Consider the following 25,261-nt stretch of genomic DNA (forward strand, 5'->3'; position numbering starts at 1 on the left):
TACCAGTGCACAACACATACTGAAAAAATGTCACACCTTGAATGCATTGTATGTTGTTTTGGATAAAAGAATCTGCCAAATGTCATGTTATACAAAAATGTGAATTCCCTCTGTGAGTCCACAACAGATCTGAGAGCTGTGAAATTACAATGATTTCTGCCATCTGGAGTTTTTTTAAGGAGGAAGATGCTTCCATCTGCAGGACATATGAACTATTACAGCCTACGGTGTCACTTCTGGAGTAATAAATTCTTGTTCCTGTAAATGTAAAATAGGATAGGTGTGCGGTCACGACTGTAAACACTGTATTTTTACAGGATTTTACGGTTTTATTTATTTCGAGTTTTTACATCCTTTTGAAATGTCAAATTACATACATTTACAGCAAAAAAATTACGTTAAGTGTAATTTTCTGGTGCTCCTGAAAATATGAACTGCCACAATATTACAGTTTTTGATTTCAAACTTGATGTTGCCTATTGGATACTGTGCATGCTTTCGCCTGATGGAATTTTTTTTACATTTCATATACGTTGAAGGAGAGACAGCAAATATCTATGGCAGGTAACTTTATCTACATTTGTGGCTTGTATCAAAACCATTAGGCAACGACAAGACACCTTTGTTATGATACAAGTCTGCATCCAAAATTTACAAACCTAAACGGGAAATCCTAGTTTCTCATTAAATGTTTTTCAATTGCTTCACACTACATTAAATCTTATTGTATTTAAAAAAAATAACACACACATTTAATCCCGAGTGAAAACATTTAATAGATTTTAAGAAAAAGACACTACAAAGTATCACCCCTCATACATACCAGTAGGTCCTTTGGTTCACATTTCAAACGCTTCAACCGAACGTAATATATATAAGAACAACACACATTTTCTAGTACAGCATTGTATTAGGCACAAGGCGGGAGGGAGGTTTGTTTACAGTATCATTTATCTAAAATCTGTTCCGAATGCGCCCCTCTCTCTCTCTCTCTGAGTGTTTGCAGTTATGACCCTGACCTGGGATCAGTTTCAAATCGACTCCAGTTAAACCATCATCAACGGCATTATCATTCTCACTGGAACACCAATTATGACCACGCTCTAATTGAATTACAGAACCGATCTCAGGTGTCCATTTACACTTTGTCTACCACCATATTTCCCTTTTATGATATATCTGTGTCTCTATCGGCCCTCTTTAACTGGAGCACGACCCGTACTGATCTCACAATTCCGGTCACTGTAGTAACTCAGTTACGCAGTTGAAGTGGCCCAGGTTCTGGCAGGACTTAAGCCAGCGCTGTACGTTTGCAGGTGTGCTGGTGCTGTTGTTAGCTTGCAGGACGCAGCAGGCAGTCACGATGTCGGCGAGCGAGAACTCCTGACCCAGAAGCCAGGGTGAATGGCCTAGAGCCCCGTTTAGCGACCGCAGCACGGCCGCCCGTTCTTTACTGCTCCCTTCGGCCAGCTGGAAAACCGCCGTGTCGATCCAGCTGTCCATCTGCGTGGCGAGGACGGGGTCGCGGGGTTCGGCACCCAAGAGCCGGTAGAAAAAGCGTGCGACGTTGGCCTCTCCCTCGATGGGGCACATGTTCTGTGTGTTAAACTTCATCTGCAGTTTTGACACTGAACAGAGACACATGGGCACAGTGATTTAGCATTTGTGTGTTTGCTGTAATGAACGCTCTTTATTAAAAGCGGCCCGTTCTCACCGTCTTTCCATATGAGAGTGAAGCCGAGCTCAAACCGATGGCGAGTGAAGCTGTCTGCGTGCAGTGGGCCCAAGCAGGACAGCAGCGGAGGGGGCACGGAGGTCACGGAGGAGTGCACGTGCACGGCGGACAGCACCCGATACCGCTGGCACAGCAGACCGTGAAGAACCAGCAGAGACAGGGGAGGATCGGAGGGGTTCGCGTTTATTACGATGTCCCTCAGCGCACCCAGATCCTGCAGAACAAAACATGAAATAAAAAAGAACCACAACTTAAGTCAAACTTGATCAACCAGATTAACACGAACAGTGCGCTCCAGGGGTGAAAGGTAGAGGATGAACAATTGTTTTCAGTTTACCCATCCAGTTCAAAGAACCATAAGATTTAAGGATTACACTAAAACGTTCTGCTTATTGTATAAGTGAACGTATGTTTTTTTTTCGTAAGTGATCATGAGAGTCACGTAAATATACTATAAACTGTGTGATTCTCAGCTCACCTTGCCCAGTAAGGAGTCCAGGTCTGCTGTGCCTTTAAACACTGTGGCCGAAACGGCCTGTGAGAGTGTTGTGGCGTCCAGGTCTGCATCAGGTGTGGTCACGGTCTTTGTGAGCCCGTCAACCGTCGCCTTCAGTTCATAAAGTCTTTTCAAGATATCATCCTGTCGAGCCTCCAGCGCCTTCACAGCAGGATCCACTTCCCCGTTCTGGTGAAACCCAATTAAAAGCTTGTATGTATCTGCATGGCATCACTCGTGAATATGCAGTTAAACACAGGGAAGCGTAAACAGACTACAGTAAAGTGCACAAGAAGACCATCATCCATTCTAGAATGAGCCATGCGCTTTCTTGCATGCCTGACAAACTGCAGTATGAGTTATGACTTAATAAGATCACACCTGGAGATCAACTGCAGTGAAGGACTGCGTGCTCTATACCGGAAACCCGAACATGGCTCATATGGGCCAACCTCTCACTCCATAGCTCAAAGCAATGCCAAGTGCAGAGATGCAGCTGTCAATCATTTCACACATGCATGGCTGTATTGCATCAGACAGCTTGACACTAGCTGTGTGCACTACTGAGTGTGTATCTTTGGTGTGTTTAGTTATATGTGGCGTTTGAATATGTTATTTTACTCTTTAGATCAGATCAGTGACGTGATTACCTGGAACGCGTGCTCGCCGCAGCTCGTTCCCTGCGCGTGGATATTCGGTAACTTGTACATGCACGTCGGTAAATCAATCTTTATTTCTCCGGGACTCGCGGGTTTTACCTGATACATGGGCATGACGACGGACGACAAATACACTCCGGTGCCAAAATAAAAGCACGCAATCCGGACGCGTTCGTCGATTTCTCGACAGCCCGTCAAGCAGCTAACCGGAGCTGAGCAGGAAGAGGCCGTGTTGCGTCACTTCCTGTGACTTTTGTTTTAAAGAACGCGATTTGTTAAAGAACACGATGATATTGAAACAATGAAAGCAGCAACTTGATTAAAAGGGATGCTTAAAATGCATACACATAAAAAGTTATTTTTTCACAAATAATTAAAACGTTTAAATCAAATGACGCACTATTTAAAAAAACGTCAATTGCAAAAACAATTTCTCTCTCATAAAATAAAATATAAAGCACAATATTTATACTTTCTCGTGCTTTTTCTATTCCATAAAAACGAACTACATATATGTGTTAATTTGTTAAATGAAATGTGGGGCTTTTGTTGGATAACATTTATTACTTCCGGTGAAAGTGAAAGCCCCTAAGACGTGTTTTTAATATTCTCAGTAATCTTTTCATATAAATTGTTTCGTTGGAGAGTTTTTAGCAAATTGTGAATAGTAAAACATTTTGTACTCGACACTCTTGTACTAACATTATTGCTCTCGCGTGGCGTAGAGTCGACGATCGACTGATCGTGACGATTAAAAGAGTAAAATAACGTAAAGCACGTGTGAAATACAAAGTTCATTTTTATATGTGCATTAGATCCTATTCTGCACCGTTTTCCTCACGTGCGTATTAACGTCGCGTCCGTCAGAGGGCAGCATGATGCTATCAGTGCAGAAGGCAAGTTCAGCTCACATTACATTCAGTTGATAGATTCAAACATTTTAAATGCAAATTGTATATTGAGCAGATTCGCTTGTATACATAAAAACAGTGTGGGGAAATGATTCTAGTTTTGTGTTTTCTTTGAATTAGATCAATAACCATAAACGGGTGACATTAGTACAATCCTCAATAATAACATTCACGACTTTCTTGCATCAGTATGATCTCTATTAACTTTATAACAAGTTCATTTTTGAATTCTACATTAGAACCGACAAGCACTTGAGTTTGCCTGGGTGTGTCTGCGATGTGTTCATTCATGTAAATGATTGAGTCTCAGAGTCTTAATACAGAACGTGGTGTTCAAGTGTGTGTGTGTGCGTGTGCGTGTGTGTGTGTGTGTGTGCGTGTGTGCGTGTGGTTTCAGCATTCGTCTGCTCAGGGACAGTGTCTGTGTTCTGTCAGCACACCTGTGATCTGTTCTGCCACACAAGCCTTGCGTTTGCTCATTTACTGCTGAGCCCAGTGATCTGCCGCAGCGTGTGTGTACAGTATGTGTTTGTTTGTGCGTTATATGAGGATCTGTGTTTTTGTTTTTGAGTTGCTGAGGTTAACCTCAAAGGGGTCACAACATAGCAAACCTTAAGTGCTCAGATGGTTAGACATTCAAAGCAGATTTAAAGGGATCGTTCGCTCAGAAATAAAAAAAAGTATGTCATCTTTTACGACTCCAAACCTGTATGACTTTCTTTCTTCTGCAGAACACAAAAGAAGATATTCTGAAGAGATAACCAAACTACACTGGACCTCATCCACTTCCGTTGCATGGACACAAAACCACTGAGACACTTCTCAAAACATCAGTTCCACTAAGTCTTTTTTCTTTTATTCAGAAAATTACAAGTGTGATTGCTAAGATAGGTAATAGCACGGCGTGGACGTTTCTTGCTGAAGGGTTGGGGATCAAAAATAAGTATTAGCAATAGTCGTGACTCCTGCCTTAGCAAACACCACCAATACACGAATAATTACACGGCCGAATCACAAAACCATTGCTTACAGCTACAACATGTCGTGTAAGCAGATAAGGCCGGTCCATTTGAAGTCTGTTCACAAACAGCACAGTCTCTCTGTCAGCAGAAAGGAGGGAGAGGGAACGACAGAGATACATTTAATTACAACGCACAATTGAGTTTGGTGTCCCGACAGCTTGTTACGCTTTAATAATTCACCCTTTGGTGAAGATGTGACGAGCGCGTCGCGCAGAAGCCTGTTGGGTAACGCGAAGATCAAGTCCGACGGTGAACCCGAGCCACGCTGAAACCCAACAGCGGCTCTTCTAATGATGCAGAAACACGAGCACAGATGGGAAATGATGATCGGCAGGGCCGGGAGAACCGCAGGCTTGCGTGTCGTGTCTGGATTTGACAGGGCCTGAACTTTGCTCGCTCGCCGGGAACCTCGGATGAGCAGCCTCACGGGTAGCGAGCGATCGCGCGTATCAGGTTAACGCGTGTCCGGCTGTTCATATACTGTTTAATATTGACCGGTACTGAATGGCCACTTTAGTCATGGTTGCTTGGGTAGAGCATTCAGGGTTTGCAAAGTCTCTGGGCGAGCCGACGTCACTCTGCGTGAGTTTGAATGCCTTGCATTTTCAAATGACGCCTTCCCGAACATTTGAATGATCTTTTATTGTCAAATGAAGCATTGCCCAATATTTGAATGCCTCAAGAAAATGAATGAGGTACAGAGGAAGTGACATGAACGTGAACTCGCTCGAAAGGCCAGACAAAGAACAGGAATGAAATTAGGATTTATATTTACAGTACAATTTTCCCTACGGTGGCAGTAAATGGGGGAAGAGATCTATTTGGTTTCTGACATTTTTCCAAATATCTTCCTTTGTGTTCAACAGAACAAAATCAATATATATATATATAGGTTTGGAACAAACTTAAGCTGAATGAATGATGACATAATTTACATTTTTTGGTGAACTATCCCTTTAACTATTTACTGTAGTAAATAGGTAAGTAGTTTACTGTGTTAAGTTATGTCACATGTCTTTTAAGTTAACTTAAGTAAGCACATAAAACTTAAGCTTTGAATTAATTTTTCTGTTTTTACGACCAAAACTTTGGTAAAGTAAACGGTTGAGGGCTTTTCACTATAGGAGACACTGTATCATGCCGTTTGATCTCAACACTGACTGAACACACAAATCATCAAACAGATTCGATATCGTGTTATCGCAATAGCAGAATTGTCTCAATATTATCGTGGTCACATGACTTTATGAAACGATAGGTCTTCCGGGCCTGACATAGAGAATGTTAGAAAAAAAGAATAGTTGTTACCTTTGTCAAGGTCCATCTGGTGCAATTATTTGATTTTCTAAAAGGGATTGTAAGGTCATTTGTCCCGGCTCATACTAGAACTCTTACCATAAGCAACAGTACGAATGGAGGATAAAGAAAAGAGGATGCTTATGGCAAGCTTCCAAGTCATCATTTGTCATTTTAAAAATTGCAACACATACTGTACATTATACAGAGGTATTATCGTATAGTGAGATTGTTATATCCCTATTAAATACCACAAAGAGCCATAGTACTGACACAACAGCAGCATATGTAATGCCAACAAACCCTCTTTTTATTAATACTTATTATTATATGCTGCAGTGCATGCTGGGAACTTTCCAATGCATAATTGTTTATACAAACACTGAACAAAATAATCTTGAGTACAGTCATCTTACTCAGTAAACAACAAAACAATACATTTACTCTTCTTACTAAAAAAACAACAAACCTCTTTTTGTTAAATGGATTTGAAAGTATTTGAAGTATTTTTGTTCGTGTAATATAGTAAGAGTCAATCGTTTCTGAATGTAGATTCAGTGTCCAAATGCTTTCTAGGGTATTTGCTTACTAGCTCTGGAGTAGATGGTGTCTGCCGTTCTTTGACACAAGGATCAAGCTCTACTGTAATTGGCAAAAAAACGTAAACTATATCAGAGCTGATGTCATTCTCAACCTTGGCTGAGATTTCCCATAAAGCACGAGTGCCAGTATGAAACCCTACGCAGAGATTAAACAATAGCAGCTGACTCGCTTGACAGAGGCCCGTCCTGCATTATACATAAACCTGGGCCATTCAGCCAACCTCATCTTCCATGCACGACCATTAAAACTTTCAGGATTTTTCAAAACTCAGTTGACCTCATATTATTGTGCAGCAGGTAATCCCCTTTCTCCAAACCTGTAATCATCATCATCTCTCTTCATACACCATCCTGCTGAAACCCACACCCTGAAGCTGTGAACCAGCCTGTAGCGGTGTGTTATCATGGAGGATGAGGTGCACATTAAAGATTCAGAGACCGTTAATAAGTAAGACGACCCTGACACTTCTTCCTCGCTATGAGTTTTTGGTGACAATGAAGCGAGGTGCATCAATTATTGACAGGCAGAGAGACAGCCGGCACAAGACGCTGGACCCGGTGCGTGTATCGACGGGGTATCACCAGCTCCATCATCCCACCAGACCCGGTAATCGCCGCGGGAGGACAAAAGAAATTTGGCAGACATTGTTTATTCAGGTCATTCTTTTGATGCTTTGATTAGAGATGCTCATTAAATCATGTTTGGGAGACCTGGTAGAGTTACATGCTCATGATCCCACCCAGCGTACGTCGACTCGGATCCGATCTCAAGGTTTCTTCTTGTGTCCATGCTTGACTGACATGTCAAGTGTTCGGGCAACATCAATTGATCAAAATGTCAATTACATGGGATAACACATTCAACGTGTATAGTCCAACTGACCCGTGGTGACACAGGTGCTACTTATGTATTACGCTGCACGTTATTTGATCATAAAGGCATATTCACCCTTTATTCACCCTCATTCCACATCATTTCCAACCCTTCATTCTTCTGCAGAACACAAAAGAAGATATTTCAAAGAACCCAGCAACACTGCATCCCATTGACTTCCATTGTGTGGACACGAAAACGCTGAGACATTTCTCAAAATATCTTCTTTTGTGTTCCACGGAAGAAAAAGTCAGGTCTGAATGAAATGAGGATGAATAAATGATGGGATCTTTGAACTAAATGCACCATACTGTCAGTGAGTAACCATTCTGTCGATGTGTCAGCGCCTTTTCAGAAATCCATCAATTGTTTTCTTAAGTCCACTGTTGAATTATTAATATCTATTATGTAAATTATTAATAATAATAATCATATCAGAGTGCACCAAACTTGTTTGTTCTTGCAGTCTCATGTATGCTGTATATTTCATTCGGACGGTCTGGGGAGTTGATAATATTGCACCTTCACAGTCAGGTGTGCTGCTCTCCTGCCCTTGTCACATGATCTCATTCTACCGTCCAAAGAGTCAGCTTAGATCTGACATCTCCGATTTCTTTCCTGTTTACAACTGACTGTTTCTGACCCCTTAGGGGTCATGGATCCTCTGTATTGTGTCCCCATTCAGTGATGTCATTGGCTTTCCCAACTCGATATATCCCAAAAGCCCATTCAGTTTTACACTGTCTTTAGATTGCTATTCGCGTCTTTATTGTCCGGAATTGATCCTTTTATGAACTGTAATCATGATACTACAATAAAGTACAAATTATACAAATAAAAAAATGCCTTTTGATTTGGGGATAGCAAAAAACTAAATGATCGAAATGTACTCAAATATATCATGGATATCAGGTCTTCTTTTTCTGTAATAAGGGACCTTTTCACCTAAAACAATCCTTTTTAAAATGATTAGTTATTGATTTCTTACAGTAGACATACAGCATATGTATATATAAGTTATAGGGTGATTTATACCTTTTGAATACATTTTACCTTTGAAATGCATTTTTATTATAAATATGTATTACAAAAAACATGAACATATGAAAAAATATGTTATTATAATGTGGTATATTACAGTAAAGATACAGTATTAAAGTATCATACAATTATCATAGTATACCTTACAGTGAAAAAATTATTTGTTGTTTCAACTTAAAAATGAAGTTACTCGGCTGTGTTAAAATGTCTAAAAAACTCGGCTAAAAAAAACATTTTCAGGCAGCCGTGTAACTTAATGTTTAAGTTCACAAATACATTTTAGTACTTTAAAGTATTTACTATAGTAAATGGGTAAACTGTAGTAAAAACTGTACTGTGTTTTGGGGGGTATTGTAGATCTTACTATATAATGTTAATGTGACATTTTTACATTATTTTTACATTGTTGTGTAGTAAGTTTTAAACTTAAAAGAGACTATTACGATTATATATACAGTGTATAAAATGCATGGGAAGTTCTGCAGTGTCGGTTTAACCACACCAGACCAGCTGAACGTTGATGTAAATTCTGAAGAAATCCTCGCAGAGATCCCACATTTTGGTGGTATGAGGTGCATGTTGCTTACATTTCCAATGCAAATCATATCCCTTCAGCATCCTGTCATCATAACTCATAAGTGTCCTCACGCCGAGATTCTTCACACATTTACATGCACTTCTTTTATTCACCATATTTTTACACACAATTCTTTTTACCAACCATTATTTTCTCTCGACTTCTTCTGGTGTTTGAGTTTGCCCTGATTGTCGTCCTCGTGTAATATCAGGGTGGGGTGTCTAGTGGCCAACTTGTTTTGTCTAATTCTAGGCACTGTTTTGTAATTCTCAGGTATTAAAGTCGACGATGATGTGGTTGTTTGGCAAACATGCATTTGAGTTGAAAATGTGTTTATACGTTGCGTTTATTACAGTACATGTGGTGCCAGAAGAATAGCAACTTTTCATATAACAACATGGTTAGAGGACAACACTTTACTCGAGAGTAACCTTAAGCCAGGGGTGGAAATCTGAAAGCTATGATGATTGACAGTGATCAGATTTCTCGTGTTAATATTTGTTCAGACACACAATGTCCTTCTGCATTGTCTATTCATGTGACATCACCAAGTGCACATTTAGCTAATGTAATAGTGGTTAATGGACCTGAACAATTACATGGATAGTTTACATTGCATGCATACTGAAGACCAAGATAAAGATCAATATTGTTTCTTGTCAATATTGATTTATATTCATTTTGGCAGGTGCTATGACCCCCGGTTTTTTAACCCAGTTTTCAAGATGTTCTGATTATTTGCAGACAATAAATCTCACTGTTTCCATATTTCATTGCATTCCAGTAATCATGAACCACAGACAACGGTTTCAATATTTCAGCCATTTTTATTCACTTCAATAAATATCTGTAAGTTTTACATTTGGTCAATCTCATTTTGCGCCCCTCTATACATATATTTAAAAATGACAGGAAAACTTTAGAGTGTGTATATATGAGTGTTGATTTTTATTGAGCAGGGGATCCCCGAGAACAAATAAACCGGTGTTGTATGAAGCGGGGCCACTGAACTGATGTCAAGTACAAGAGAGGGGAGAAATGCAAATGGCCTGGTCGCTCAAGGCAGAACCATTGCCTGGAATTCTGCAAGAGATCAGAAGAAAAATGCATATGTATGAATGAAAAACTACTAGAAATAATATTCCATCAAACAATGTACACGACTGACCGACTTTTTTAACGCCATGAAACAAACCACTTATTTTATATTTCAGCTTCATCCTCACTAAGACCACAGCTCCGCACACATGCTTGCATGCTTTTGAACGTTGACCAGACACTTGTTGGATGTTTTTCCTTCTATATATATTTGCTACAACAACACTATACAACTCTATAAACTACAATAAAAGAGTTTCAAGCAGAATCCGCCTGCGATCCTTACCCTCTACACCAATCTTGCCATCACTATCATCATCGGCCACTGCCAGGAAAGCCTTAGTCTCTTTATCGGTCAGCACGCGAGCACCAGCAGAGAACCTCTGCAAGAAAAACCTGCGGAAAAAAAAACGTGATACCTGGTTGTTCACATCTTTTGCATTTGCACACAGGACCGTCACCATTTCTAAATGCTTTATAATTCATACTTCATAATACATACATAATAACAACAACTCATGTGACAGAAAAGGAAGTGCATTGTTCTGCTATTGATTCTGTTGACTTCCCGCTGAATGAGAAAACAACTCTTACTTGAGTTCCTCCTCCTCAATGAATCCGCTGGCGTCGTTGTCCAGGATGTTAAAGATGTTCTTCACCTCCTGAGGGCTTTTCTTTGTCATGCCACACAGCTGGAAGAACTTCTTGGGACTGAAGGAGTCTGGCGCTGTTTGGGCAAAAAGACAATGAAAGGTTCAACGTCAGCCTTGTGTGTTGAAAACACCTCTGCACAGATGGCTGAGCCACACTATCACCAACACCGTAACCGGGGAATTATTTCTGAAATGCATTTAGACATTCGCTGCTGATGAGGCAGAATGGCGCTGATACAGCAGAGGCAGTGTCACTTACCTTGGCAGTCCTTGAGCGCGCTGTCGATGGCATCAGCGGAAAGGATAGATGTGAGAGACATGATGCTGAGGAGACACGGTTTTAAATAATTAACTCATTTTAGCCAGCAGCTGTATGATATCTCTTCCATTATCCACTAATGCAACATTCATTTGCGTACACAAATCAGATCGTGCTACATTCAAATAAATAAAGTTGGACTAAACAAAAGATAATCCGGAGATTGTGAACTTCGCTATGATCACTACCAAACTAAAGTTACAGGACGACACAAATGTATCATTCTTGAAGTGCACGCTGTAGATGTAGTGCAAATGCAACTTGTATTTAAAAAGAAATGTGCCAGTACATGCTGTTTAAGTGTTATTTCGTACAAAAATGTGCATTGCGTTTTTAATAAAGATGCATGCAATGTTAAACACGCCGTTTCAACAAAGTATTCACCAATAAAGCATCAAAGACCAAAGATAGAGAGAGGGAAAACATCCACGTCCACATCTGATCTGCTCTTAGAGTGCGTGCACTTACCTCGGTGATGTTCTTCTGGCAGGTGAATCAACAGAAGTAAGGCTGAGTGGTGAGTGTGAGTCCGTCCAGGTGCGATTTATATAGATGTGAATGCAGTGACAATGGGCAATTCTTGAGTTACGCGACTGTGGATCAAATTCCAGCTGCCAGGCCGAGCTCAAATTACTTATCTAACTAATTAACCTGTACTATTTATATCTGTTTGACTTGTGTGTGTGGGGGGGGGGGGGGGGTGTGATGCCTCAGACATCTGTGACGCCCTTGTAAAAGGCAAATTAAGTAATAAATGCTTGGCTGTCTACCTCCTGTCCTGCCGCATCACGGCCCTCCCATCCTACAGTTCATAATACAGACATCACAAAGCAACCCACACGCTCATTCACATCCCATCCCTCTTTTCAGAAAAGCCTCTCCACTCCTTTTTTCCACCTGCTTTACATGAGGTCACTCTAAATGTCTCATTACAATATTACGTAATTACTAAAAGGTAATGCATATTTGGAGACCCACCTTTATGTTAACTTTGCTGTCTGCCTTTTGACATTTACAGAGACTTTACAAATCCTCTAATCTCTTTTTTATATCGTCTCTCTTCGGTCTTTGAACAGATGGGCACCATAATCCACTGCTCACCAGATCCAAAACAAATTCATAGGTATGGTCATGGACACCCGGCACACACAAAGCGGACGTTGAGAATGTCAGGATAGCTCATCCTTTCTCATTTCACCCTCCATAGGCCGAACACCGGGATATCGTTTTTTCTTCCAACGGTGCTGTTTCATGGATGCAAGGTCAACTTTTGATCAGTGACCAATAGCGGCGATTTAGCACCTGTGATCAATGTTTAAAGCGCATTTGCTAGATGCATGTATTATGGGTCTAATAGGTCTTTTCTTTATGGTGTCAAATGCAGGATAAAAACTGATGCTTCACTTTGTTACCAACGTCTTTTTTTCAAGTGATCCACTGTGGAGTAACAGATATAGCTGCAACTCAAAAGGACTGCGCATCATTTATATTGATATTTCTGTGTTTTCATCTTTTTAAAGGCACGAATAAACTGAAGAAGGAAGAATAGGCGAGACTGCATATTTTTACAATCTTCAAAATTTGCATTTATTTCGCTGATGCACACCATGTCTGTGCACTTTGAGTAAAAAAACTTTAAGGTGCAATTGAACAGAATTTAAAAAGTAAACCTTTCCTTTTGAGTTGTGCATACATAAAGCCTATGTCCGGGTGTAACAACAATACATTTAAATAAAATTAGTAAGGGATAATCCACAGCTAGCCGTGCGTTAAAAAGGCCAAGAGGTTGTCTCCGCGAAGTGCATTGAAATCCTTTAACGTACGGCTAGCTGTGGATTATCACGGTCATTGCCAAGCTAAAGCTGTTATTGATGTTAACAGTGTAATTCTAGATCAAACCGGTGAAAATGACAGTTCATTTGTAAATTCATTTCAAATTTAATCCAATGGATTGAAGCTACCCGTGCGTTAGAGGGTTTTAATGCACACCCTCCAGCCAATCAGAATCCAGTATTCAAACAGACCAGGGTATAAATAAATGCAATAAATAAAATTAATAACTGGAGCTGGATTATGTATAAAATTATACACAATAATCAGGAACATATATCACGGTTATTGCCGGTACAAGTATATTAGGACACTCCAAGTGCGTTTGTATGATTTCTTCCAAAACTGCAATAATATATAAGTTTTATGCAGCAAGGTCTCCACATCTGCTAGTGACTGTCAACATTTTACATAGACATTTAACATCATGGAATCACCATGTGGGTCATGTAAGTTGATTAGGATCTTAACATCCGCTGTGACATGCTCTGGGACACTCCATGTGTGGGATAACCCAACGTGATGCGCACAGAAACCCAAGAACCAGGGGTTTGAGGACACCGGATACAGAGGTGCTACTTACCCATCAGCACTGATGTCATTGGCTATAATGATACATCAAATCCTATACGGTTACTGAGCAATCATTTATTCATTCACGTTTGCTTATATTGTTTGCAAGCACACAGTCACACTACACTGATCTCTAAGGTGTCGTTCTGTTTCTGGTCAGATGGGCACCTTTAGGGTAGTCGTGGTCAATTGCCTAAGTATGGTGAGATAAGAGACGGTTTAAATTGACAAAGCACAAAAAAATTGAATGTATGGAAAATATCATATAATGTAACTTTTAAGAGGTAATCAGTTGTTTAATTGTTCATGTTTAGTGTGTTCATTTATTTCAAAGACCATCTGCATGTTTAAAAAGGTTTGTGATAAGAACGCTTGCAGTGCACTACCATCTCTCATATTGTAGAATAACGCCATCTAGTGGACAAGAGACAGTCGCTGTCTTATCTATCTATCTATCTATCTATCTATCTATCTATCTATCTATCTATCTATCTATCTATCTATCTATCTATCTATCTATCTATCTATCTATCTATCTATCTATCTATCTATCTATCTATCTATCTATCTATCTATCTATCTATCTATCTATCTATCTATCTATCTATCTATCTATCTATCTATCTATCTATCTATCTATCTATCTATCTATCTATCTATCTATCTATCTATCTATCTATCTATCTGTCATCTCTCTCTCTCTCTCTCTCTCTCTCTCTCTCTCTCTCTCTCTCTCTCTCTCTCTCTCCTCTCTCTCTCTCTCTCTCTCTCTCTCTCTCTCTCTCTCTCTCTCTCTCTCTCAACCGAAAATGTTTAAAATGTCCCATTTTGGTACCAAACTCTTCATATGTAGAATCTATCTATACGTTCTGTATATTCATCCATGTATTAGTGTTTTAGAACAAAGACATTATTTAATGAATTTAATTTGGAAACTTTATGAATCAATTCTTAATGAACTAAACAAAAACACATTGAACACTAAACCAACAAAAACGTTGAATGTGATGTATCTGTTGGTAGTATGTATCTGCTGAATTTTATGTGAGAACCCACAATATATATCTGTTTCATGTGGAGGTTTAAGAAGCAAGGAAAAGAAGTCGATATTGCAAAAGAATATTTATTATTTTCTGATCGTTCTTTCCTGTAAAAGTGCATCAGATTTTACTGTAAGCAAAATTCATATTTAAGACAGGAGACACAACCACTACATTCACAGTCATCGTTTCTGACGGTGTGCTGCATGGGAGGAGACTTCTCATAAGCATCATGAATATAAAAATTATTTATAGTAAGCAAAGTTGTTCCTTCAGAGCAAGAGGTGTTGTTGGTCAGAAGCCATTTATGACTTAACCATGACAGCAAACTCTGTAAGGAGGGAAAAACAAGACGACATTAAACTTCTGAACCTAAAAATCTTGGCTTAACTTTCTTTTGGTTATTTTATAGTATGTGGAAAGCTTCGAGACAATAGTTGAAATACTGACCATCAATTCCGATCTTGCCATCACCATCAGAATCTCCAGCCTTGAGGAAGATCTTGGTCTCAGCGTCAGTCAGTGCCCTGGCACCAGCTTTGAAGTTCTGCAGGAACAGTCTGTCAAACACACAGTTTATTCATATCCAGACTGCCGAATAACTTTTGAATCATTCCATGCACTGTCTAAAACAGTTTTGCTAGCTTCGTTAAATGTGTCATATTTGTGTACTTAATCTTATTAAGTGCCATCCTTCCACTACAAGTTACAGTTCTCAACAAGGTTATTTTAGTTTACTAAATAAAAATGTTGAAAACTTTGAAACGTAAAATATTGACCTAAAAATATTATTAATGAAAAATGTTAATGTGGCCTAAAAAAATTAATTCATGTTATATTGCAACCGACAAAATTAAAACAAATAAATTATAAAATGACAAAAGAATACACCAAAATTGCTAAAACTTTAACTAAAATTAACATAAAAACTATTTTTTTTAAATAAAACCCTAAAAACTAAAATCAAAACTATAAAAACTAAGCTAAACTGAGAATTGGTACAGTGCTGCTGTAACATTTTTACATTAAGTATATTTTATATATCAAACAAAACAAAAACAATAACAAAAAAAAAACTAAAACAAAAACAAAAATCAAACAAAAAAATAAGCAAAAACAAAACAAAAACACAGCGTTCTTGAATACTTGATTCTCATTGGTCAGTTCCGCCATGCTAACCGCTCAGACTGATAACGCTATTAAGTATATTTTCTGGTACTATATCAATGTATCACTCTGCTGTTTCTTTTCTCGTGCCAGGTCTGAATTTGTTACACATATTTCCTTTCCAATAACTGCCTCATGTGGCAAATAAGCCATGTTATACGAGATAATGTAACTTACATCTAACGTTAGCTAATTGTTAGCTAAACAAACGCTGAGCATCGCGACGCACAACTGCTGGAATTGCATTGCATGATATAATAGTTTTTTATTTGGCATCATACAACGTTTCCTATAAATAACTATAAAGACTATAATTAAAAAAGCTATTATTATTATTTATGAATAATGTGAATTGTTACTTTAGCTCCTCCTCCTCAATGAAACCACTCTTGTCCTGATCAATGATTTCGAAAGCCTTCTTGACCTCATCAGAGGACTTGCTTTTCAGGCCGACCTTGGCGAAGAAGGCCTTGTGGTTGAAGGAGTCAGCGGCTGTGCGTGAAATATAGAAAAGAGGTAAATAGACACCCCACTTAAAAGGAAGACGGATTGTTAAACATCTAAGTGCAGGTGTTAAATGACTCACCCTTGCATGCCTCCAGTGCTGCAGTGATGTCAGCGGCGTTCAGGACTGCGGCGAATGCCATCTTTAGCTAAACGATAAAACATCGCATTAAAACAGAAAACCACACGTGACGCCACACATCAAAACTTGTGTAGCTATCATGATTTACTCCATCATTACTTTTCTCCAATACATTTATCCAACTTGTCTCGTGTTGATGTTTGCCTAATTTACATATTTGCTTGGCTATGCATAAGCATGCATTTGATTCAGCCATCATCTGAGCGCTTTATTGTCATGCAATAGGATGACCCATATCAACCCTGCAAATAGGACAGAATGTGGATGTGAGTTATGAGGATGTTAAATCCCAAAGGGTCCAGCGTGTGACCATGAGGTCCTCTTACAAATACGTCACCGGCAAAAGACAGTCCGGAGCAGATGCACATGCAAAAGTGATTAACAGGTTCCAATTCTGCTATAGTTCTCATCCCTCCAGTATGAAATGCAGGACGTGTCTGTGGTCCTTTGTGTCCGTGGATAGACTGTATCCCAGTGTACACTCACCTCTGTTGTCTTTTGGTGCTGAAGGTAGTTTCAGAAGACTCGAGCTGTGAACTGCAGTGGTCTCCGGGCCCCCGATCTCTTCCTTATATACTTTCAGTGACTCTAAATATGAATCATAATGTAACGGACACCCGCCAGACAAGGGGCCAGTTGACATGCGCCCAGCAGACACCCTGTACTATATTTATCTTCAAAAGTGATGATGCCTAAAAGGTGCGTTTGAAAAAAGTCCATCATATACTTGAATGCTAATAATACCCGCTGCATGGGTATGGTCACTCGGTTGAAAGGACTTCACGAAGAAACATCTTTTTCCAGTCTGCTCTAAAGAAAAGCTTTGTATTGTTCTCGGTAGGGACTTTTGTTGTTGATATCTTCTGTCTGTTTTTAAATCTTTTGGACATGTTTAGAAATATTGAGGGCAACTGTTTTGTTGCTGAAAAGATTGCACATGATATTTTGAGTAAGCTCCTTTGGAAAGCTAAAGTTTATAAATCTAGATGTTGCTATTAAAAATGTTATCAGAATTAGTCCCAGCTTATATTTCTTCACTTTTGGATTGAATGTCCTCTTGGTTTTTAGGGCTGCATGATACAATGATTTTCAAAAATTACAATAAACAGAATCTGCCGTTGACCTGAGAGATGCTGGTTTCAAACAGCAGGTGGAAGCAAAGGGTTAAACAAATACTCTTCTACTCCAGCATTCGAGAATGTTCTCTGGATTTAACCTTTTTTTTAAGAAACAGGAGAGATGCAGCAGACTATCAGCATAAGTATATTTAAGCGGTTTTATAATTATAGTTAGTGGAGCTTGCCAGTTCCTTTAATAAAATCCCACCCGGTGGCAAACGTTTAACAGGTGTTGGAGGGCTAAACTTGGCCTGGGCTTTGTTCCTCTGCTCGGGAACTATTCTGAGGAAGCTGCCGTGGACTCTAATTGGGCATGCCAAAACTATTCCCTGCAAATCCCTTCCAATGTATCTCAGCAAATCTCCGGGCCTTCCCTCGCTCCGCCATGTGCCAAGAGTGGCCACTTCCTGCAGGGCATCCCTGACTATCCATGCATTATCATAACAGTTTCCCCGGAGAACCCTCCGTTGACTCCAACATTTAAGCCAGAAAGATAAAGAAGTTCACTACAACAAAATATTACACCAAAACTAGATTTATTCCTTGTTTTCACTCTTCCCCATAGGTGCATTCAAGATTGTACATTTGCACAAGTCAATGGGCTTGAAAAACATCCAACTAACACAAGCAACAGCCTATCTAGACAGCCTACTCGAAATCGAGTAAACCGCCTAAACGTCATTCATAAATAAGACATATGTATAAAAAAGTCAAGCTGAGAAAGGTGTGAGCTGTCGTGAGTTCTGGTTCCTTGCATATGGAAGGGTCTTGGTCAGATGAACATTTAAGCCTTTACAAGAGCAGCAAACTCTGTGAGGTGAGATAAAGATGAGACGAACATTAATGAATGCTTTTTAAGGTCCAGCAGTAGTTGTTCAGCAGGGTTAAATGACAAATGTAAAACAAAAAATGTCAATGTCATCATATTTTGATAAAGGTAAAAAACAACACGAGCGAGGTGTACAGTAAACTGAAAGATTGTTTCGTAAGGACATCGCAGCATTGTTCCGAAATGTTAGGTGAGGCCAGGTTCTCTTTACAATCACCTTTCTGACATTTTTGCATTTCACTTTTTATCACACATGCTTGTTAACTTATTTTCAACCTATCGCATTAGGTCAAAAACGGACAAATGCAAGCAAATATATTTACTTTTGACCCAACAATGGGTCAAAATCACCCAGTATTTTGGATTGAAACAACCCGATTAGGTTTTACCCTTTGAGCCAATGCTGGGCTGAAAATAATCTTTCATTCACTCTCATGTTGTTTTAAACCTGCATGACTTTCTTTCTTCGGCAGAACACAAGATATTTCGGAAAATGTCGGTATCCAAACAACATTGGCTTCCATTGTATGAACAAAAAAACAAAATATCTTCTTTTGTGTTCCACTGAAGAAAGAGTCACGTTCTGATTTGAATGACATGAGGCTGGATAAATGGTGATATTTAGGTGAACTGTTATTTTAATACTGGCAGATTTGTCCATAGTTAAGCCAAGACAACATCTCAGTCACTTGCTGGACCTCATGTAAGTAAGAAAACCTAAAGGTGCATCGTGATCTGATTTCTCGTACCTTCAGCTCCAATTTTGCCATCACCATCACTGTCACCAGCAGAGAGGAAGGCCTTGGTCTCTTTGTCTGTCAGAACCCTGGCATTGGCCTTGAAGTTCTGCAGGAACAGCCTATAGGAAGAGCAGAGCCATGTGACTTAGATTAGCCTTGTTTAACCAACATGATTTCTGAAAAGCACACGATTGACTTGGGTCTCACTTCAGCTCCTCCTCCTCAATGAAGCCGCTGTTGTCCTGGTCAATGATGGCGAAAGCCTTCTTGACATCATCAGCGGACTTGGCGGAAAGGCCGACCTTGGCAAAGAAGGCCTTGTAGTTGAAGGAGTCAGCAGCTGCGTGGGGAGAGTTATGTGACACAATAGATGTTATTTACAGATGACACATTACATTACATACATTTACAACTTTGCAATGTACATTCTTCAGTTTTAATTTTTTTAAATGATTGGTAAAGATATGTTGTGGCATAATATTGTGGTACAACAGATTACTATGTATTATAGAGATTACTTTTACAAAATTGACTTCTGCTCGATCCTATCGGTTGAACTGCCACATTGAGGCTTAGCTTTCGTGTTTGTTTCTTAGTTTTTTGTTACATTTTCCAGTGACATACCTAGTCGATTTAAGTTTGTGTAAATGCAGAAAACTCAATAAAACCTGTCAATTCTATGTAAAGTTTTTTTTATTTTGTTTAAGATATTGTGATACTTTCATTATTGTGAAGTCAGTTTTGTGCATTTTATCTATAAAATTCAATGATTTCCTAAAAGCTATTTTAAATAGAGTTTCTAAGCATCTCACTTAAAAAAATCTCTATTATTTTACTATTCTCTGTATTCACGTTTGGTCTTGTGTTAACTTTAAAACATTTAAAATCTTATATATCTTTCGTTTTGCATATATTAAAACGTTACTTTGTTTTATTTGATAAATATAAATATTGCAATATACTGACTACTGATCTGTTCTGAGTATTTAAAACAATTCTTTGTTTGCTAATAAAGTTTTAATGAAAGTTCTTATAAGGTTGTATTTAATGATCACTTGGTCTCTTACCCTGGCAGGCAGCAAGAGCTGCGTCCACATCAGCGGCAGCGAGCGAAGCAGCAACGGCCATCTTAACTGGTTCTGAGGAAGCTGGAAAATATCAAGATGACCCTTCAAACTTCAATTATCTCGATTCATACAATGACATACACATAGAGAAGCACACATCAAAATCTACATTTCCTCTTAATAAACAAATACAATTTGTTTCACACATCATGGACGGTGCTGTCTATAGCCCTCTAAACCGTAGCTCTGATACATCGGATACATCTACCGTGATTGAGTCTCATCAGACAGGTGAGAGATCCCGCTGATGCATTCTTACAGTAAAACTCAAATCAGCCCTTATGTTTTACTCAAACAGCTAGTTATCCTCCGTGCTCGGGCATCAACAAGTAGTTTCCAAAGTCTCCGGTCTTTAGTGCCGACCCAAAGCATCCATGCCTCTCCATCACAAATATAACATATTCCAAAGAGTGCTGTGATGCTGTTTCTCTGAGAAGACCCATCATAAAGAATAAGCATGACTTGATCCAGACTCACCTTGTGCTTGTCAAAGGCGAGTGAAAATCGAAGGAGTTAGTCGAGGTGTGACCAACGCTTGTGTGGGACCCTGCTTATATACCCTCAGCCTCACCATTTACAGGAATTTGATGCTCAGTAACGGATACCGCATGTAGGACTAGGTTAGCTTGAAAAAATGTGTCCAGTAGTCAAGTTGGGCTATTTTTAGTGGCACAAACATGTTCAGAACCATGTGTGGGACCCTATAGACATCTCATAAGGCCCCCCTCCCTGAGCCAGCTCGGATGAACCCGGCGTCCATTCACACCTTTTCACACCACTCGACATTTTGTAAGATATCCACGTGTTCGCGTCCGTTTCCTCTTACTTTAAAACCTCAATTCGGGATAACCACGGTTGTGCAGTATTACAGATGTATTGCTGATGTACGTCTGATCGCGTGGATCGTGTTCCTTTTCCTGGTTAGAAACATTGCACTGAGAGCCGTGGTGCAACGTGTGCCTCAAAGCCATAAATCATGTCGTGGAGAGATAAGAATAATTCCCACATGAAAAGATTTGTGATTTATTGTGAACACATTTCAACTTTACCATATGTATAGTACGTTGGATTATGTTATGTTGATGATATCATGATGTTAGTGAAACCTTTATAACACTCTTTACATTGTTAGACTTATTATAAGTGATAGTTTGAAAATGAAAATTCTGTCACCAATAACTCGCCCTCTTGTCATTTCAAACCTGTGTGACTTTATTTCTTTCACAGACCACAAAAGAAGATATCTTGAAGAAAGTTGGTAACCGAACAGCACCCGCACCCGTTCACTTCTATTGTATGGACACAAAACCATTGCAAGGGAACGGGGTCCAGTTACCAACATTCTCCAAAATATCTTCTTTTGTGTTCAATGGAAGAAAGAAGTCAAGCATGTTTGAGGGTGAGTAAATCACTTTAAATTCATTTTTAATTGATTCTTATTCCTATTATAAGGAATTAAAACTTTCTTTGCCCCTTTGTGTTTTTGTGTAATGTTGTTTTTATATACAAAAGACCACACAAAGCAATAGTTGGTAAAGGTTTATTGAGCCGTTTCTAATCATCAGTTACAGAAGCAAATTTAGATTGATTTATTTTTAATCCCAAACAAGATTTGAACAGTCGCAGCAATGACTTTCTATGCAGACCGCACATCGAAAAGCAACACAACGATGATATATGCGAAATAAATAGGAGAGAAGCGTGAAATGAATCCGGCTGGAAGCTCAGGCCCCGTTTTCATTTCAGCAAGGCGCAGAATTCTGTGAAAGAGAGAGAAAATGTAGACTTCATTCATACTGCCAGAGCAGATCTGGGAGTCATAAATATCAAAGAGCCATAATGACACATGTGTTTATTTGACTTGGGAGGAAGAGATTCCCATCGGAGAATTCCCAGTCTTTCAAGGCAATCGTGCGTTTAAGTGTCTTGAATCGATTTGAATCTCATGTGTACTGTGCTGATTAATCCCAAAGGATCAACAGGAGCCAGATCTATTGTGAAAGGCCTTGTGCTGACTCGGCTTACCTTCCATCCCAATTTTGCCATCTCCATCACAGTCTCCAGCTGCCAGGAGAGAGTTGGTCTCCACCTCGTTGAGCTCTCGGGCCCCAGAGCTGAAGTTCTGGAGGAAGCGTCTGGAGACACAGACAAATACAAATAATCACATGGAGGTTCGCTTTGTGCTTTCAGTCTCCTCTAATAGAGATGCAGTATTACGCTTAAACACAACACCAAAATGAAAAGCACCAAACTGCAATGTACAAGTTGTAAAAGTTTACTTCAGCTCCTCTTTTTCAATATATCCACTCTTGTCTTGGTCCAGAGCCTTGAAAACCTTCTCCCCATCTGAACCGCCTTTACCCTTCAGTCCAACTTGATCAAAGAATGACTTGTAGTTGAAACTTCCAGGAGCTGAAGGCAACAAAATACAGAGATTGAGAGAAAGAGAGAGACTTCGACAAAAACAAACTATCAGAGTAATGAACTAGAAAAATATTCCCATCTTGTCTCGTTTTAATAGTTGCAATCCCAAATATAAGTGAAATATTTAAAAGTGAGGTCTTTCTGTCCTTATGTAGAAATGAAGCAAATGTTCATTTTGGACATTTTACAGGTGATGAAGTGTTTGAATAAAAACACAGATATTTGCATTTGTCTAGACGGTGTGCTTGTGTGTTCATGCAGCATTGGACATCATGTTTTGGAAAAGACAATTAAGCACGATTGCAATGGGAAATTTGCATGAGTGTGTGTGGTCTTGGATGCTCGGCGCAAACACATTGGTATCCTGGTGGCAACTGTTCCCCAGCCCCCTGGCTGCCTGGAGACCTGGATCCACCCATCCCCAATGAACGGGCCTGTGGGATCTCCATGTGTGTGCAGCTGTAACTTCTGAGGCTACAAATGTGTCTCTGCTGTTACTGCCATAGCACAACTGTATTGCATGTGTAAGCACGTATGAGTTTGTAGATGGATATACATTTTGTATCTTGAAAGTGCTGTGTGTGTGGCAGCTTTAACTCACATTGACAAGCCTGGATAGCTGCGGAGATATTCTCTTGCTTCAGCATTCCTGAAAGTGCCATCTTTCTACTCCAAACGAAAATCTTCACACTAAAAGTCAAATAAAAACTCACCACATCAGGACCACATGTTTAAGATCTGCCTACTGTTCTTAGGCACTTTTTAATAACATCAGCAAAAGTCTACAAAAATGAATGAAATCCCGTTTTTAGACGAACCTTGTAAGTCAAACCGGTTAAATATTACACGAAGAAATGATTAGAATAGAAACCTCCTCAATCGAGAACCTCACAGAGAACATTAAGCAATGAGAAACATCATATCCGCACACATGAAATCCACTAGTCTATCTGACAACACCAGCAAGCGGGTTCACATGTTAGAAAACGGTACTGACCTTCTCCCGACCGGTTGTGGAAGTGATGTGTGAATGCAATCTCCTCTTCTGTATCCTCTGGAACAAGGTAAACTCAGAGACCCTCTCCTTTATTTCTGTGATCGAAAGTGCGCAGGTATCACAAGGTTCGTGCCCTTAAACCCACGGAGGTCTCCCTTACGACAAAACACCTCCCTCCTCATTAGCTAATCCGAGGGGATCATTTCTGATAGCTATTGGTCTGAACGGACGAGTTTTTTGCATATACCCTTGAAGGACTCATGTGAGCTCTAAGGTCATTGGCTCTCAGGTAGCCTACTACTGGGACATAGAGTGATGCTGGCAAGATGCAGACAGACTGCATTTGTTGTGCATTGTGGAGGAGAGATAATAGCACATCAAATAAAACTTTGTTTTATACAAACTGAAAGTGATCTTGCCTTTAAGATAAATTTGGCTATAATGATAGCCATTCATATATTTTCTCAGAACATTTCCACAAAACTAGGCTTTCAAAGGATTTTCCTTATAATGGGTCTAAATGTTAAATACTTATATATAAATGGCACAAAAATAAGCAGACATAAATATTTAATTACTTCATCCACATATGTGAAGAACAAATGTGTAATCAAGTGAACTTGAAGAATGGCATTTGTCCATTGTTTTTGTGATGCACTGCACTTTGCAAGGGCACCTGTGTGAAAGATACTAACTTCATACATAAAAATCACATTAACACAAGTTGAAAGTAGTTGGAGAAATGCTCAGTGAAGTTACTGCTGAACCATTCAAATGAACAAATCTCTTTTAAAATCATTTGTCCAAAAGGTCAGATTTGCCGGGAGTTCATGCATGAGTGAATGCCATTATTAAACAAACTGTAACATACGAAATAATACAATTTATAAAATGTGCTTGTGGTATAGCAGCCATAAAACCGATACAGTACACACAAAGAGGAATGGATGTGTCTGGAGAATGGACACATACGATCAATTGCATAGTGATGATTATTATGGCCCAGCTTCACAGACACGTCTTAGTTTAAGCAGCCAGGACTATGCCTTAGTTGAATTAAGATGTTTATGTAGCTTTTATAAATATGCCTTGGAAGAAAACATTACTGGTGTGCAGCATGAGATAAAATAATGCCGTTGATATACTTTAAGATGTTTCTGGGCAAGTTATATTCAGATAAGATGTTCATTTTAGTCTGGGACTAGCCTTAACCTTGTGTGTGAAACCGGGCCTATAAACACCTTGGGAGGCATGCTTTTTATCATCTACAAATATTTTATTCACAAATTGTATGCTTAAATGTTTGAGATTATTTCTGCAGATAAAAATAGCTTTTTAGCCAACAAATTGACTTCTTTCATTAGAAAGCTAACATTTTTTATTTATTTAAAAAATATTATAAATTATATAATTATTCTAAATAAATACATATTTCAAAATTGTTTTCAGAAATAATTTTAATGGATTGGACTAAACACAAAAGAACT

The 25,261-nt window shown here is 39.2% G+C and overlaps 5 protein-coding genes across 5 annotated transcripts; all 5 read right to left on the reverse strand.

Moving 5' to 3' along the window:
* Positions 1–313: 313 nt before the first annotated feature.
* On the reverse strand, positions 314–3,424 carry aimp2 (aminoacyl tRNA synthetase complex interacting multifunctional protein 2). Its single transcript, XM_079457338.1, has 4 exons — positions 2,882–3,424; positions 2,214–2,420; positions 1,715–1,949; positions 314–1,628 (listed from the first exon to the last, which is right to left on the reverse strand). Exons 1-4 carry the CDS (start codon positions 3,002–3,004, stop codon positions 1,240–1,242), a joined length of 954 nt encoding a protein of 317 aa, XP_079313464.1. The 5' UTR covers positions 3,005–3,424; the 3' UTR covers positions 314–1,239.
* A 6,599-nt stretch (positions 3,425–10,023) lies between these two features.
* Positions 10,024–12,061, reverse strand: pvalb8 (parvalbumin 8). The gene is made up of 5 exons (XM_079455707.1): positions 11,752–12,061; positions 11,224–11,288; positions 10,906–11,038; positions 10,598–10,707; positions 10,024–10,296 (listed from the first exon to the last, which is right to left on the reverse strand). The coding sequence occupies exons 2-5, from the start codon at positions 11,282–11,284 to the stop codon at positions 10,271–10,273; spliced, it is 330 nt and encodes a 109-aa protein (XP_079311833.1). The 5' UTR covers positions 11,285–11,288; positions 11,752–12,061; the 3' UTR covers positions 10,024–10,270.
* A 2,730-nt stretch (positions 12,062–14,791) lies between these two features.
* On the reverse strand, positions 14,792–17,182 carry LOC306893722 (parvalbumin beta-like; the record flags this gene model as incomplete). The annotated part of the gene is given in 6 exon segments (XM_079455705.1): positions 14,792–15,057; positions 15,177–15,286; positions 16,253–16,385; positions 16,480–16,546; positions 17,026–17,055; positions 17,057–17,182. Coding segments are annotated over 6 exon segments (492 nt in total). The 3' UTR covers positions 14,792–15,031.
* A 1,259-nt stretch (positions 17,183–18,441) lies between these two features.
* LOC306893723 (parvalbumin beta 2-like) lies at positions 18,442–20,927 on the reverse strand (the record flags this gene model as incomplete). The annotated part of the gene is given in 7 exon segments (XM_079455706.1): positions 18,442–18,467; positions 19,236–19,345; positions 19,434–19,566; positions 20,294–20,357; positions 20,359–20,374; positions 20,831–20,858; positions 20,861–20,927. Coding segments are annotated over 7 exon segments (444 nt in total).
* A 1,163-nt stretch (positions 20,928–22,090) lies between these two features.
* pvalb5 (parvalbumin 5) lies at positions 22,091–23,439 on the reverse strand (the record flags this gene model as incomplete). The annotated part of the gene is made up of 4 exons (XM_079455708.1): positions 22,091–22,113; positions 22,379–22,488; positions 22,633–22,765; positions 23,379–23,439. 4 exons carry the CDS (start codon positions 23,437–23,439, stop codon positions 22,091–22,093), a joined length of 327 nt encoding a protein of 108 aa, XP_079311834.1.
* Between the last annotated feature and the right edge of the window lie 1,822 nt (positions 23,440–25,261).

Source organism: Barbatula barbatula, assembly GCF_947034865.1.
Source record: "Barbatula barbatula genome assembly, chromosome: 5".
NCBI lineage: Eukaryota > Metazoa > Chordata > Actinopteri > Cypriniformes > Nemacheilidae > Barbatula > Barbatula barbatula.

Excerpts from the sequence above, each read along its gene's own strand:
- pvalb8 (XM_079455707.1), bottom strand. The coding sequence starts at position 11,284 with ATGTCTCTCACATCTATCCTTTCCGCTGATGCCATCGACAGCGCGCTC. Across the intron at positions 10,708-10,905 it reads ATTGAGGAGGAGGAACTCAA|GTTTTTCTTGCAGAGGTTCT; the intron begins GTAAGAGTTGTT and ends TTTTTTCCGCAG. Across the intron at positions 10,297-10,597 it reads TGGCAAGATTGGTGTAGAGG|AATTCCAGGCAATGGTTCTG; the intron begins GTAAGGATCGCA and ends GATCTCTTGCAG.
- aimp2 (XM_079457338.1), bottom strand. The coding sequence starts at position 3,004 with ATGCCCATGTATCAGGTAAAACCCGCGAGTCCCGGAGAAATAAAGATT. Across the intron at positions 2,421-2,881 it reads GCGGCGAGCACGCGTTCCAG|AACGGGGAAGTGGATCCTGC; the intron begins GTAATCACGTCA and ends GGGTTTCACCAG. Across the intron at positions 1,950-2,213 it reads TGGACTCCTTACTGGGCAAG|GATCTGGGTGCGCTGAGGGA; the intron begins GTGAGCTGAGAA and ends TTTGTTCTGCAG.